The 14,949-nt window shown below is 35.3% G+C and overlaps 1 protein-coding gene across 2 annotated transcripts in view; it reads left to right on the top strand.

The window, feature by feature from the left end:
• The window catches only part of Ano10 (anoctamin 10), a 193,467-nt gene that overhangs the window by 47,104 nt on the left and 131,414 nt on the right, over positions 1–14,949 (top strand). For both annotated transcript variants that reach the window (XM_071600325.1, XM_027932522.2), the window contains one exon: positions 4,960–5,088. In XM_071600325.1, coding sequence (XP_071456426.1) covers positions 4,960–5,088 — 129 coding nt within the window. The remainder of the gene's footprint in view (positions 1–4,959; positions 5,089–14,949) is intronic.

Raw genomic sequence — 14,949 nt, 5'->3', positions numbered from 1 at the left:
AAATGGTCTAAAGATATCAATTGAAGAAAAAAATGTATGTACATATATATAGTCTATCAGAAACTCAGTCTAAATGGTGATATATATGGATTGAAAGTAAAAAGAAAGAAAAAGATAAATATGGAGCTATTGCTCTAAAAAAGCAGGAGTGGCCATATTAGTATCTGAGAAAGTAGACTTCTGAGCAAAACATTACCAGAGTGGAATATTCTATGATGATAATTTTTTAGGAAGATAATATCAGTCTTTAGGTATATATCTACCAAACAAGAGGTGAACAAAAAACCTGACCAGAAAGGAACAGTAGATAAATTCACAGTTATCGTTCAGGATTTCAACACTCCTTCCTCAACAATTGATAGAACAACTAAATACAAAATCAACAAGAATACAGAAGAATTTATTGATTCTATCAAATAACAGTATCTAATTGACATTATAGAACATTCCAACCAACAACAATAGAATACATATTTTTTTGTAATGCATTCAGAATGTTCAATAAGATAGACCATATCTTGGTACATAGAACAGAATTGAAATCATACAAAGTATGGTCACAGTGGAACCAAACTAAAAATCAGTAACAGAAAGATAACAGCAAAATATCCAAATACCTAAAAACCAAATAACACATTTCAGAATAGCCATGTGTCAGAGAAAATCAAAAGAATCGTGAAGCTAAATAAAAATGTAAGTACTGTATATCAAAATTTGTGAGGCATAGGTAAAGCAGCCCTGACAAAGAAATTTATAGCATTAAATGCATGTGCTGGAAAAAATTCAGGTAAAAAAATCTCACTTCCTGTTCAAGAAACTAGAAAAGGAAAATAAACTCAAAGCAAGCAGAATAAAGAAATAATAAAGAGAAGGTACAAACCAGTGAAGATGAAAGCAAAAATAATAGAAAAGATCAGTGAAACAAAAATCTGGCCTTTTGAAAAGGTAAATTCCAATTGATAGACATCTAGCAAGACTAAAAAAGAGAGAAAAGACAAATAACAATATAAAAATGAAAGAGGATGTCACTACAGATCTTATAGTCATCAAAAGGGTAACAAGGGTATTCTGTGGGCAGCTCTACAAGCACAAACTTGACAACTTGGGTGAAATGAACCAATTCTTTCAAAAAGTACAAACTTCCACAACTCACCTAAAATGAAATAGACCATTTAAGCAGACCTATTACCATGAAGGAAATTGAATTTGTAATTACAGACCCTCCCCTCCCCTGCCAATCAGTGATCTGACTCAGATAATTTCACTGGTGAATTCTACCATTTAAAGAAGAATTAACACTGGGGCCTGTGGTTATGGCTCAGCAGTAGAGCACTCGCCTAGTACATGCGAGATGCTGGGTTCGATCCTCAGCACAACATAAAAATAAATAAAATAAAGGTATTGTGCCCAACTATAACAACAACAAAAAAAAAATTAAAGAAAGATAGGGCTGGGATTGTGGCTCAGCAGTAGAGTGCTTGCCTAGTACAGGTGGGACCTGGGTTCAATCCTCAGCACCACAGAAAAATAAAGCATTTTGTTGTGTCTATCTATACCTAAAAAATAAATATTAAAAAAAGAAAGAATTAACACTAATTTACAGAAAATAGAGGAGGAAAAAAGATTTCCCAATTCATTTTATGAATTATACTATCAATTCAATAGCAAAACCAGACATAAAGAGTTTTTAAAAATCTCTCATGAATATATACACAAAACATCTTAAAACCTACTAGCAAGTATAATTTGGCAATGAATTATATACCATTATAAGGGGGATTTAGTCCAGGGATGAAGCCTGCTTTTGCATTTGAAAATCTATTGATATAATCCACCATAATAACCTAAAGAAGAAAATCACATGATTATACTAATCAATGCAGATGAAGTATTTGACAAAAGCTAAACCTCATTCAAACTTAGAAAAATAAGAATACTTCAAATTGATAAAGAACATCTATTAAAATCCTAAAGTTCATATCATACTCAGTGGTGAAACAATGAATGCTTTCTTTCTAAGATTGAGAAGAGTGCAAGCATGTGTATGTACTCTCACTACTTTTATTAAGCCTAAGTACTGGAAGTTTAGTGTAAATAATCAAGAAAAAGAATAAAAGACATACTAATTGAAAAGGAAGAAATAAGACAGTCCCAAGTTGCATATGATGTGATTGTTTACATAGAAAGTTCCAAAGAATCTGCAGAACTCTCTTAGAGCTAATAAGGGCGTTTGGTAGGGTTTCAGGATTGTTACACAGAAATTAGTCATAGTTCTGTATACTAACAATGAAATGTGAAGAAATTTTAAAAAAGCAACATTTGTAATTGCTTCAAAGAACTTGAAGATATACACTTAACATGTTCAGGATCTGAATGCTGATAATTATGAAATTCTGAGGAAAGAAATCAAAGATCTGAGTAAATAGAGAAACTTAACATGCTTGTGAATTAGAAGACTGAACAGAATAATGATGTCATTTCTTCCCAAGTTGATCTATAGATTTAATGCAATAACTGTCAAAAGTCTTAGTAAGGATTTTTACAGACATAGACAGTTTATTCTAAAATTTATATGGGTAGCACAAGCACTTGGATATCTAAACCAATCTTTAGAGAGAAAAATCAGGTGTTAGGACAAGACATGCTACCTGGCTACCCGATATTAAATCTTATTACATAATCAAGTAATCAGTAATCAAGATGATGTAGTATTAGTAGAAGGAGAGACACAGAAGAATGGAGTTGAAAACTCAGAAATAGACCCATACCATGGTTTTTGACAAGGCTGCCAAAGTAATTCATTCTTTAGGGAAAGGACAGCATTTTAAACCTGGTGCCAGATTAATTGGAACACTTTATTAAAAAAATCACAAAATGGATCGTGTGATTAAGTAAAAAATGTAAACCTATAAAACCTTTAGGAAAAAAATGCAGACAATCTTTTGGTTCTAGAGGAAAGAAAAAAGGTTTTAGATGTAAAACCAAAAGTATAATTCAAAAGAAGGAAAAATATATACATTGAATATAATGACAGTTTTTAAAATTTCTTCAGTGAAAGCCCATGTGAAAGAATATGAACAGACTGAGAGAAAGTATTCGCAAACCACATATCTGATAAAGGACTAGTATCTAGAATATATAAAGAGCTCTCCAAACTCAATAGTGAAAATAAACAGTCTGGTTTGGAAAGGACCAAACATATGCACAGGCATTTTTCCAAAGAGGACAAAGATGTTGCACATTATCCAGGGAAATGCATACCAAAACCACAATTAGATACTACTGCCCACCTATCAGAGTAGCTAGAATAAATGAAGTGACAGTACCGGAACTGGTAAGGATGCAGAATAATTAATATAAAATGACACACAACTCTGGAAACAGAGTTGGCTCATTCTTATCAGACTGAACATGCAATTGCCTTATAAACTCATGATTCTACCTTTGGACATTTATCTCAGAGAAAAGTTACATTATGTTCATATAAAAATCTGTACAGAAACGTTTATAGCAGCTTTATTTGTAATAGCACAAAAGTGAATCAGACCAAATGTTCTTCATACCATAGAATGCCACTGTGCAATAAAAAGGAACAAACTCTTGCTTTGTGGAACAATTTAGATGAATATCCAGGCAGTTATAATGAATGAAAAAAGAGGTTGCATAACATATCACTTCATTTATGTAGCATTTTTTAAATGACAAAATTTTAGAAGTGAAAAGTAGCTTAGTGACTGTGAGGGGCTAGATAAATTATACAAGGGCAACAACAGGACTCCTTGAGGTGCTGAACTGTTTGTTGTCTTGACTGTTCTGGCAGATAAATGAAATCAAACATGTGATACAATTATTTGAACCAACATGTGTACACAGATGAGTGCAAGGAAAACTAGAAACAGGAATAAGAGTAATACAGATCACCTTTACTTAAAGATATTAAGTACACAGTAAAACAAAACCAAATGGCTTTTAATAGATGAGGATGTCTGTGATCACTTTTAGTGTTGAGTATGGCACTAGAATTACTGCCCAACCTAATTAGACAAGAAAAGGAATTATAAGTATAAAAAGTAGGAATAGAGCTAAAACTCTGTTTGGAGATGATGTGATCATTGGATTATATGATTGGGAAAACCCAGAGAATCAAAATTGCTACAAATAATATGAAGATATAATAACTCACAAAATTAACATACAGAAGTAAGTAACTGTTTCATATACAAAATAACCATTAGAAGATACAATAGAGATAAATATATAATAGGAATAAAGACTTTGTATTTCTTGGAATTAGTGGTTATCAAGTAGTGATAGCTCGAGCTTTATGTTAAAAAAAGAAAAAGAGCCACGGCCAGTACTGTTTTCTATCCATACCTGGAAGTGTGCACCAAGATCTTCTTCACAAGATCAAGGATGAGAGTAGGTCTCAGTAGAGCCTGGCATCTCTGCATTTCCAAGGTTCTATGGTGGTTTGGTAAGTGCTACTAGGAAGGGATCACTCTTTAGAATTGGTATTGGTTACAGCTAAACTGGATGTGTTGTGTGATCTGTCAAAGTGGAAAGACAGCTTCACAAAATAAATTGTTTCAAGTATTATGTGTATTTGTGAGATATTTTCTCTGGTGGCCCTTTAGATTCCTCTTAAATATGAGTAGAGTAGAATAGCTTTAACAATGTATTGGATGTATTCCAAATTCAGGTGCCTGATCACCTCCAGTTGAGACAGTAGAACATATTTCTACAGGATAGTCAAGCCAAATTGTCTACAATACCTTCTAACAGTATAGCTTTTTTCAACAAAATAAAAATCAAAACACAACAGGAGAAAAGTTTAAAATGTACTTGAAATGTGTAGAATGTGGGGAAAGACTTTTTCTTGATTTTTAGATAATATGAAAAAGAAAAGGATAAGGAACTATGAAAATGGTCATTACAACTTCACATTCTTCTTTATTTTAGCTGGCTTTTGAAACAATGAGTGTCATATCTGTGGTCACTAACTGTGCTCTGATTGGAATGTCACCTCAAGTGAATGCAGTCTTTCCAGAGTCAAAAACAGACCTCATTTTGATTGTAGTAGCAGTGGAGGTAAGTGAAAATTTATTATTTGAAATAGCATCCATATCAGATGTCTCTGTTATCTATTCTAAAGCAGTGCTGTCCCTGCTGACCATGACAATTTAGTATCATGCATTTACTGGTAAGAAAGCAGCACAGTTCAAATAGAGGACATGAGGATTCAGGCTGTTTATTTATGGTTACTGCCCAGACTATCAGGATGCAAATAGGAAGTGACTTTTTTTTAGCTATTGTGCTGAGTGGATAAATCCTCTTTGGAATAACATCCTACAAATTTAACAGGTATTTTTTGTCTATTCTGGGGAAATGTCACTTCTGTTTTCTTAAGCAAATCCTAAGTAATGCTTGTTAATAATGATTTATGTCTCATTTGCCACAAATATAAAATTTGTTGTGAAACACTATCAAACTCCACAATATAATTTGTGGAATAATACATAATTTAACAAACAAAATACAGGTAGGCTGTCTCTGTACCTTTCAGTTTTTCCTTTGTTATTATGTTTCAGAATATGGATTCTTACAACATCTTAAAAATTAAACACTAATCAAAAGTAAATAGAAGAATTTTCCCAAAGATTTTTCATTGCTAGTGTTTATCATTGTTAATACCATAACCTTTCATTTTTCAAAATTTTAAAAATAGAACAGTTATAGAAATTTGTTAAAGCAGTATTTAGCAGGAACAAAGAGTGGTGTTTCATATCCCCAAGGCCTTTGGACTCAGGGTTGAATAGAAGAAATGAAATTATGAACGTGTATATTTCTGGAATTAGCTAGAGAAATATATTCTGCTTTGCCCTTTTTGCTCTTTTATCATATTTCATAGGAATCTATGTTCATGATAGATGCTACATGTAGAATATGCATTTTGAGAGTGATTTTAGACAGTTGTGTGTAGGAGGGGAAAGAGATTGGCCCTGGCAAATAAAAGGAAGTTGATTTTGAATGTTGTGAGTTGAATACAATTTTGGAGAGCTATTTGCAAAACTGATTTATTACCTGCAGAAATGAGTGAATAAGTCGGAGGTTCTTTGGAGAGGGAGAAACCAGCTGGCTGGGCTTCTTGATTTAGGTTATGCCCCATAACTTTGTTTTTTTTTTAAATATTTATTTTTTAGTTTTCGGCAGACACAACATCTTTGTTTGTATGTGGTGCTGAGGATTGAACCCGGGCTGCAGGCATGCCAGGCGAGCGCGCTACTGCTTGAGCCACATCCCCAGCCCCTGCCCCATAACTTTGAATATCTAGAAACTTGCCTTTGCCAATACAGAATTATTTGCCATCCAAAATTAGTTAGGCTTTTGGGATTGACATAAACTGCATACTATTAAGATGCATAAGGATGTCAAGTAGCTAATTTCAGGTAGGAGATACTTTTACAGTGACCATAATAGTTAGTGTTATAGTGCAAGTGGAATTGGTTATTAAATGATTTCCTGGTGAATGGTGAGTCAGAACAGGGAAAAATGTAATAGTCTTGAGGGACACAGAAACCTAAAAACTACTCCTGCCCCCAAACAGAGCAAGTCTCTGTTCTGAGCCAGGTCTTGGTGTCCATTTGTCAACTTCTAAGCAGTGCAGGATGAGTTCAGTGTCGCCCACCTCTTGATTTTGTCTTCTCTTTCTCCTGATTTCCGACTAGCTATCTTCCTTCTTGTACAGTACCATTGATCAGACTGCTGCTTTCTTTTGCATTTAATGATACCTTAATCAGGTACCCAGGGCCCAGTTCTCTTTTACTTTGGGAGATTTGCTGGCTGTCTCCTGTTACTTTACTGACTTCCTACATTTGAGAGTGCCCTCACTTTGGCTTATAAATTGAGCATTTTGTGTGTAAGTACAAAACTAATCTCAGAGAAGGTGTTAGAAGTATCCAAAAAATTAGTAAGTTAGCTAATTTTATTCTAGTGTTACTGAGACCTCAACTGAATGCCATCTGGCCTTGTAATGATCCAAAAAGTGGAACATTTACAAATAAGGAAAAGTAAGTTTTTGGTTTGTTACCATGTAAGCTTATAAAATCATGCTGAAATTACGATTCACATTGTTATAAGGTAACTATGTGAGGTGATGGACAAGTTATTTAGCTTAATTGTGTTAATATATGTAATATATTTAAGTATTTCACAATATATGTTGTGAAATACTTAAATATATACAATTTTTATTTGTCAATTATACCCCAGGAAAGCTGGAATCAAAAAAGGTTGTTATGAAAAGTTTATCAAAACTATCAATGGGTCAAATTAACATGTTTCTTTATAAGATTTTCCTCTTAAACCTGGAAATATCTTTTCAGGTAACTAAGTAAAATCTTAAATTTATTATTTTAAAATAAAATTATTATTTATTTCTTATTTTTTCTGGAGTCTAGATAGTGTTAGTATTTATTTGGTTTTAAAAGAATTTTTTCCTTGTAACATGTTAATGGCATGCTGTACTTTCATAATTTATTCATGGCTTCTAAATGAGTTGAGATTTCACTAATTCCCAAAAAGCCATAATAAGTAAACTCTAAATATATATTTGAAGTAAAGTCTTGTATACATTTTTGACATCTTGATGGAAAAATCAATTTAAGTTAAAATTTTTCTCCAAATTAATTAGCATCTAAATGTAATTTATATAGTTAGAATTTGGTAGCAAAGCAAAGAAGTCTTAGAAAATGCAATAATTTTTTAAAGTTGATGTTTAATTTAAAATTGGATGAATTGATAGTTTCAATAGCTTTTTTTGTCTCCCATTTTCAAAGCCAGCTACCTTTAAATTTTAAGTGAGGTTTTTAATTAGGATGTTTTTTAGAGCTTGATTTTAAATCAGCACGAAATTGAGTAAAGGGTAAAATGGTCATTATTACTTGCTGAGAACTGCCATGTCTCGGCTTTTGTGTATTTACTGCCATCTAGTGTTGCCTTTGAAAGTCGATGGTAACTGAACTCTACTTTTTTTTGTAAAATAGTTTATTATAGACCGAACAGGAGAATTAGCCAACTGATGTATAAGATGAAAATTTACGAATATGCCATTTTTGTGGGTTGAAAATAAGCAAATACTAGCAATGTCACAAAGTTTAGCCTGCAAGATCAAATCAGTAATTCCCCTTAAGGAGTAATGCTCCTCACTTTTAAAACAAATTTAGTTCACTTCTTTGATGTAATTTCAAGCAAAGGATCGTTGATTTAAATGCAGAATTGCACTAAAACTCCAAGTTAAAAAAATAGAAATGACCTAAAAATCTTACAAATATAAAATGTTAGATAATATTTCATTTTAGTATTAAATGAAGTTACAGTGTCCTTTTAATTCTGAGTTTGGCAGCTGTACCAGTTAGACATATTAAGTGCTAACAATTTACCTGCTGAAAGCTATTGTTTTTCTAAGTGAAAAATGAGTTAACTACTTATTCCAGAAGTTACATTGCATTTTTAATGTTTAGGACCTGGTGATCAACATCAGAATAAGTCTGATCAACATCAGAATAAGTCTGCACCACACATGTTTAATTGTAGTTCTTCTCAGCAAAAGAAACAATCAGTGAGGTGAATAGAGAGCCTACATCTTGGGAGCAAATTTTTACCCCTCACACATCAGATAGAGTACTAATCTCTAGGGTATATAAAGAACTTAAAAAGCTAAACACCAAAAAACAAATAACCTAATCAGTTAATGGTCCAAGGACCTGAACAGACACTTTTCAGAAGATGATATACAATCAGTCAACAAATATATGAAAAAATGTTCATCATCTCTAGCAATTAGAAAAATGCAAATCAAAACTACTCTAAGATTTCATCTCACTTAGTCAGAATGGCAGCTATTAAGAATACCTACAACAATAAGTCTTGGTGAGGATGTGGGGGAAAGGCACACATTGCTGGTGGGACTGCAAAATGGTGCAGCTAAAATGGAAAGCAGTATGGAGATTCCTTGAAAAACTGGGAATGGAACCACCATTTGACCCAGCTATCCCTCTCCTCGGTCTATACCCAGAGGACTTAAAAACAGCATACTACAGGGACACAGCCACATCAATGTTTATAGCAGCCTGATTCACAATAGCTAAATTGTGGAACCAGCCTAGAGGCCCTTCAGTAGATGAATGGATTAAAAATGTGGCATATATACACAATGGAATATTATTCAGCAATAAAAGAGAATAAAATCATGGCATTTACAGATAAATGGATGGAGTTGGCTAACTTCACTTAGTATTTTATTCTCCAATCCCAAAAAACCAAATGCCGAGTGTTTTCTCTGATATAAGGAAGCTGATTCATAGTGGAGTAGGGAAAGGGAGCATGGGAGGAATAGACAAACTCTAGATAGGGCAAAGGGATAGGAGGGGAAGGGAGGGGGCATGAGATTAGAAATGATGGTGGAATGTGATGATCATTACTATCCAGAGTACATGTATGAAGACACAAATGGTATGAATATACTTTGTATACAACCAGAGAAGTGAAATTGTGCTCTATATGTGTGATATGAATTGTAATGCATTTTGCTGTCATATATAACAAATTAGAATAAAAAAAATTTAAAACCCCACTTAATTAGTTTTTTGACACCCCCCCACTCCCACTCCACAGTGTTTCTCATGTGTTTGTAATGATTAAAGTTATCTTCTAAGGATGGACTGAGCCCTCATGGTTTTTTATGTCCTCCCAGGGTTATTTTTCTAGTTTTAGACTTAAAGAGAATTTGCAAGACAATTTAGATAATCCCTATATACTCTACCTATATGAGGATCTACTAATTTGGAACATTTTTGTCACATGTATTCTCCCTTTCTGGAGAGAGAAGGTGGGCAAAAGGAGGAAGGAAAGAAAGAAGGGATGGGGGAAAGAGAGATACGAGAGATTGTATTTACATATAGACGTTTAAAACTATGCAGATGTGGGATCTGTTTCTGCCCTGCCTCTTAGTGTCATCGCCTTGTTTTGTGACCCCATTTCTTTGACTAGCAGATTGAGGTGAGTGCAGCTTCCCTTACATGGATGCTCTGAAAAGTAGAAGTGACAAAGGCATATTCTAATCACAAGTGTCTGGCACTTAGCAGATCCTGCTACCACTCTTATAAGGTGCATGTAAGTGAGATTATTTTGTATGTGAAATGCCAGACCTGGAGCTGAGTACAGGATTGAGACACAGGGGATATGAGTGGCAGTTCTGACTTGGCTCAGCCGTGGCAGAATGACACTTTGATTATCTTATTAGTGTTGTCCTCATCGTTTGTTAAGCAGGTAGTGTCACAGCATAGAATTAGCTTGGGGTGTCAGAGTCAGTTTATAGCTGAACTAGAATTTCAATTTTTCCTTCAATCTCTATGCATCTTCCGTTTCCTCAGATGTACAATGAGTATGTTGGTAATTTGAGTGAGAAGTGACAGGTATGTGTTTAACCCAGAAGAGGAATTGGAAGACTGATAACAGATAATAGTACCATGATTATTAATGGGTTGATCTTTTAGTGATTAGTCTATGTCTCCATTGGCTCCTGAATGCATTTCCATAATAATGCTGAATTGGTTTTGTTGGTTGTTTATATGTTAGCTTCCCTCTCTTCTTCCTTCCTGTGGCATGACTATGTTTCTCTCTTCTGGGTCTTGCCTCCACACCTCAGTCCCCCCCCCCCCCACCCTCTCTTACCTATCCATTGATCAAGTCCTTCCCATTTTGACTTTGGAATATTTGTTTGGTTTCTCTCACTCATCAACATTGGCATGGTTTGAGTTCAGGTACTCTCAGTTTCTCATCTAGGCTTGTTTTTTAAAATGGATTTACTGAGGATAATTCTTTTTTTTACCTCTCAGTGTAATTCACATACCACATGGTACAGTTGGTGGTTCTTACCTAGACTCTCATGGCAGAACCTCACTAGCCATTTGACTCTCATGCTGCCCTTCCTTTGCCCCATGCACTCTGTTTCTGGAATTGTTATTCCTAAATGAAATTCTGATCTTATTTCTTCTCTGTTATGGTGCATGGCTTTCAGAAGACATACCTCAGTGGAATACAATATCCTTTTCCTTTCACCTCCACTGATTTCTATTCCATCCTTGGACATCCAAGAGCCCTTCTTATAAGTCCGTGTTAGCATTTACTGGAACCTGAACCGGCAGCATTCGTAAGTCTCCTTTTCCAACTCTGATCTTCCTGAGAGCCTGGTCAAGGTCCAGCACACAGAAATACTCAGGAACTGAGACATGTTTATCAAATTATTTTAACTCTTTGTTTTCAAGTGATTAAGTAATTGCTTAATGGGTGAATGAGTCATTTGTAATTTTTTCCCAGTGCACACATATTATACTTAGTATCAGACATTTAAGAATTATTTTCAGATTTATAATTGCAGACTTTGATATCGAACTTTTGGGAAGTATATGAAGAAACCTCTTAGGTAAAATATTAACATTCTATTATTTATAAGATCATCTGAAGGATATTAGGTGGTATTGCACAGTGGTTAAGAACAAGGGCTCCGGGTTCAACTCCTGACTACACATTAGCTAGCTCTGTGTCTTTGAATGACTTCAGTACATACTTCCTGCATTGTTATGAGGATTAAATCAATAAATGCATACAGTATATTTATACAGTGCCTATGAAGATTAAATAGTCAATATTTGTTAGTTGTTATTGTCATTGTTTTTTTCAGGAAAAGAAAATCTGTTCTTATAGAGGACTCTTTATGCAATTGAGAGGTTTGATTAAACACTGAGAATGCAGTTTAAAACTTAACTTAGGAAGGAACCCACAGCCAATCAAGTCATTCATCTGGTCACTACTTCCCAATGTTGAGCACATGTTGGGTTTTTGGGAAGATAAAAAAGGGCTTTGACTTTTGGATTAGGGTACATACAAATGGAATTATGGAGTTATATTTTTTCTTCCTATTTTTGTTTCCTTTATTCCTGTTGATAATCTTTGCTATTTCCTAGTCTTTCTTCAATTTTTATCCAAAAAAAACTTCTTCTGTGCTTTCCTAATGGGTGGGGAATAATTAAGGATAGCCAAGGCAGATTCTTTCATTGAATACATGTTTACTGTGTGCTTAATGTACACCAGGCATTTTGTAACACACAGGCCCTGCTTTGGAACTCTACAGAGCTATCTGAGAGAAATTCTGCCGCCTTCCTGCCCCAGATGACCCAGCTTTCTCCATTCCCTCCTGTGGGTGTCCTGACTATAGAGGTGCTCCCCCTGCGGGGAGTTGGGATGAGAGAGTGGGATAGATGTCTACTCACTGAGTTAAGTACTTACCCAGAGGTATTTTGTTACCAAATTTGTTTATGTGTGGCATTCTTGTTACTGTAATTGGCATAATTTAATTAGATGGAATGAAAACTGATGAAAAACATGTGCTAAAATAGAACCATCATTTCTGTGCAAACTTTTAGAAAGACTCCATAAAGACAACTTACTATCAGGTTGGATAAAAATGAGAGAGTTATAAAGGATTGGGGAGAAACCATAAAAATATGGGCAGTTTCCAGATTCTGTTTTCACATTGCTTCATAAGTATCTTCAAGTTTTCACTCTTCTTTAAAGAAAAGAAATCTGAATATTGTAGGCATTGTCTTATGGGTTATTATTTCACTGCATGCATTCTAAAATGTACAAATATATACATGTTTATGATTCTGCATTTCTGCTAACTTTATTGAATAAATGAGGAATTACTGGCCCCAACTGGATCACCTCTGTGGACTTCTTCTGTCCTTAGATTCCTAAATTAGAGGCCTGGCTTTTAGGTATGTTAGTTAATGGGAAATATTTGTTTGGTTGAAGAACCAAGTGCCCTGATGGTTAGCACATATTCTTCTTCAATATAGTTTTTTTTGTTGTTGTTGTGTTTTTTTTTGGCGGGGGGGGGGGGGCGGGGGGTAACGGGGATTGAACTCAGGGGCACTCACCACTGAGCCACATCCCCAGTCCTAAATTGTATTTTATTTAGAGACAGGATCTCACTGAGTTGCTAAGCACCTCACCGATGCTGAGGCTGGCTTTGAACTTGCAATCCTCCTGTCTCAGCCTCCCAAGCTGCTGGGATTACAGGCGCACACCACCACTCCCATCTTAAATACATTTTTGTTAACGTGCAACTTTTGAAAATTACTCTGCATTTGTATTTTAAGATCTTACAGTGGTTAGCCTGTTTCTTGACCTGGAAAGTTTAGGAAAAGGCAAGTCTCAACTTCACATTCACAATAGTATTCCTTTCAGAAAAGAATTACACAGGGGGTAAGAATTAGAAAAGCAACTCCACAGCTTTTCTACCTTGTAAGTCATCATTTCAAAGTCTGGCTGTATTATTTTTGTTAAAGTGAAATCACAGAAGGTCATACATATGGGCATTCAAATGTAAATACTCGCGCTCCTCTCCCCCAGCAGCATACAAGCTTGTTTCAGTAGTTTCCCCTTGAACTTGCCTGCTAACCTTGTTCTTGTATGACAGTGACCTTTCCTTTTAGATAGGTGAACCAATTCTAATTCAAACTTTCTGATTTCTTTGATTTTCTATCTATGTTATTCCTTTGGGAAATGGGGAGATAAGAAAGCATTTTTAGTTTCAATTGAAACTAGAATTGAAGCATAGAAGACACTTCTGCCCTTTAAAATATTGGATGGGGTGTTGAGTAGTTTCGAATCTGCAAGAAATGTACTTGAGGAGGCTTTGTGTGGCAGGGAACACCTTCAAAGGAAGAGTGGGACATTGGGGCAGCTCTAGAGGTAGGAGCAAGTGAGGGACAAAATCAGATTGTGGGTTTTCTTAGGGAGAGGGGAAAGCGTGAATTGGAGGTGGGGGATGATGATGGGGAAACCAGTGGAGGGCTCTGAGCTCATCACGAAAATATCGCATCCCCTTTCATTCCAAAATGGCCTCTTAGCGCACTAGTTTGAATGACTTCAAAATTTATTTTCCTTTACTAACATAAACTCTAAACTTGACCATTTCAATGATGGGTAAAAATGAAAATTGAATTTATCACTATGAGGTTGAACCTCCAATTTTGCCCTTGCTAGGGAGCAGCTCCCAAGTGGGGCTGTGGGGTGGATGCAAGGGTGGTGTCTGTAAAGCACCCAGCCCTGTGTGTGTAGACAGCAGCTGCCTCTGCTCCTGCCCACCGACCTCACTGCCCTGCAGGTTCCTTTGCTTTTTTCTACATCAGTCCAAAAGAACAGCTGGGGTCTACCAATTGCTCTTCTCCATTATTTTTAAACCCACCTTGCCTTTCCCATTTCTGCAGTCCTGATATTTCTCATTATTTTGATATGTTGTAATTGTTCTTTTGTTATTGCTTCTGTCTCTCCACCTCCTTTAGTCTATAGCTTAAAGGCTTAAGAGCTTTGGATTTCTTTAGGCTTTAGTTTATTTTGTAGTCCCCCAAGGTGCCATGATACATCCTGGATTAAATTAGAAACTGTGTGAGAGCGTTTTGTGGACTCCAAGGTGCTTGCAAATGTAAAATGTTAATATTGCTACTATAATTTAATTAATAAAATGTGTTCCCCAACCCATTATGTTATCAGTGTTACTAAAAATGGACTACGGATTTCTAAAGATGTTAAGGGCCATGAAGGGAAGAGAAGGAAAAGTTTTTAAATGTTGATTACTTTCTAAGAAATTTTCTTATTTTACATGTATTAGTTAAAGACCCTCATCTTCCAAATGAAAAAATACATAAATGCCATATACATCTATATGTGTATTTTTTGTAAGGTGTGCCCATTCTGAGCCTGAAGGTCAAGGCTCTCCTTGGCAGGCTGAACACAAGGTGAAGATGAGCTTCAGAAGGTACAGACATGGTTGTCCCCAGGCTCTCGTCGTTGAGCCCCAGCCGTGACCATTCCTACACATGCAGG

Source organism: Marmota flaviventris, chromosome 1, assembly GCF_047511675.1.
Source record: "Marmota flaviventris isolate mMarFla1 chromosome 1, mMarFla1.hap1, whole genome shotgun sequence".
Lineage (NCBI taxonomy): Eukaryota > Metazoa > Chordata > Mammalia > Rodentia > Sciuridae > Marmota > Marmota flaviventris.
This window is presented reverse-complemented; position numbering and strand designations above follow the sequence as displayed.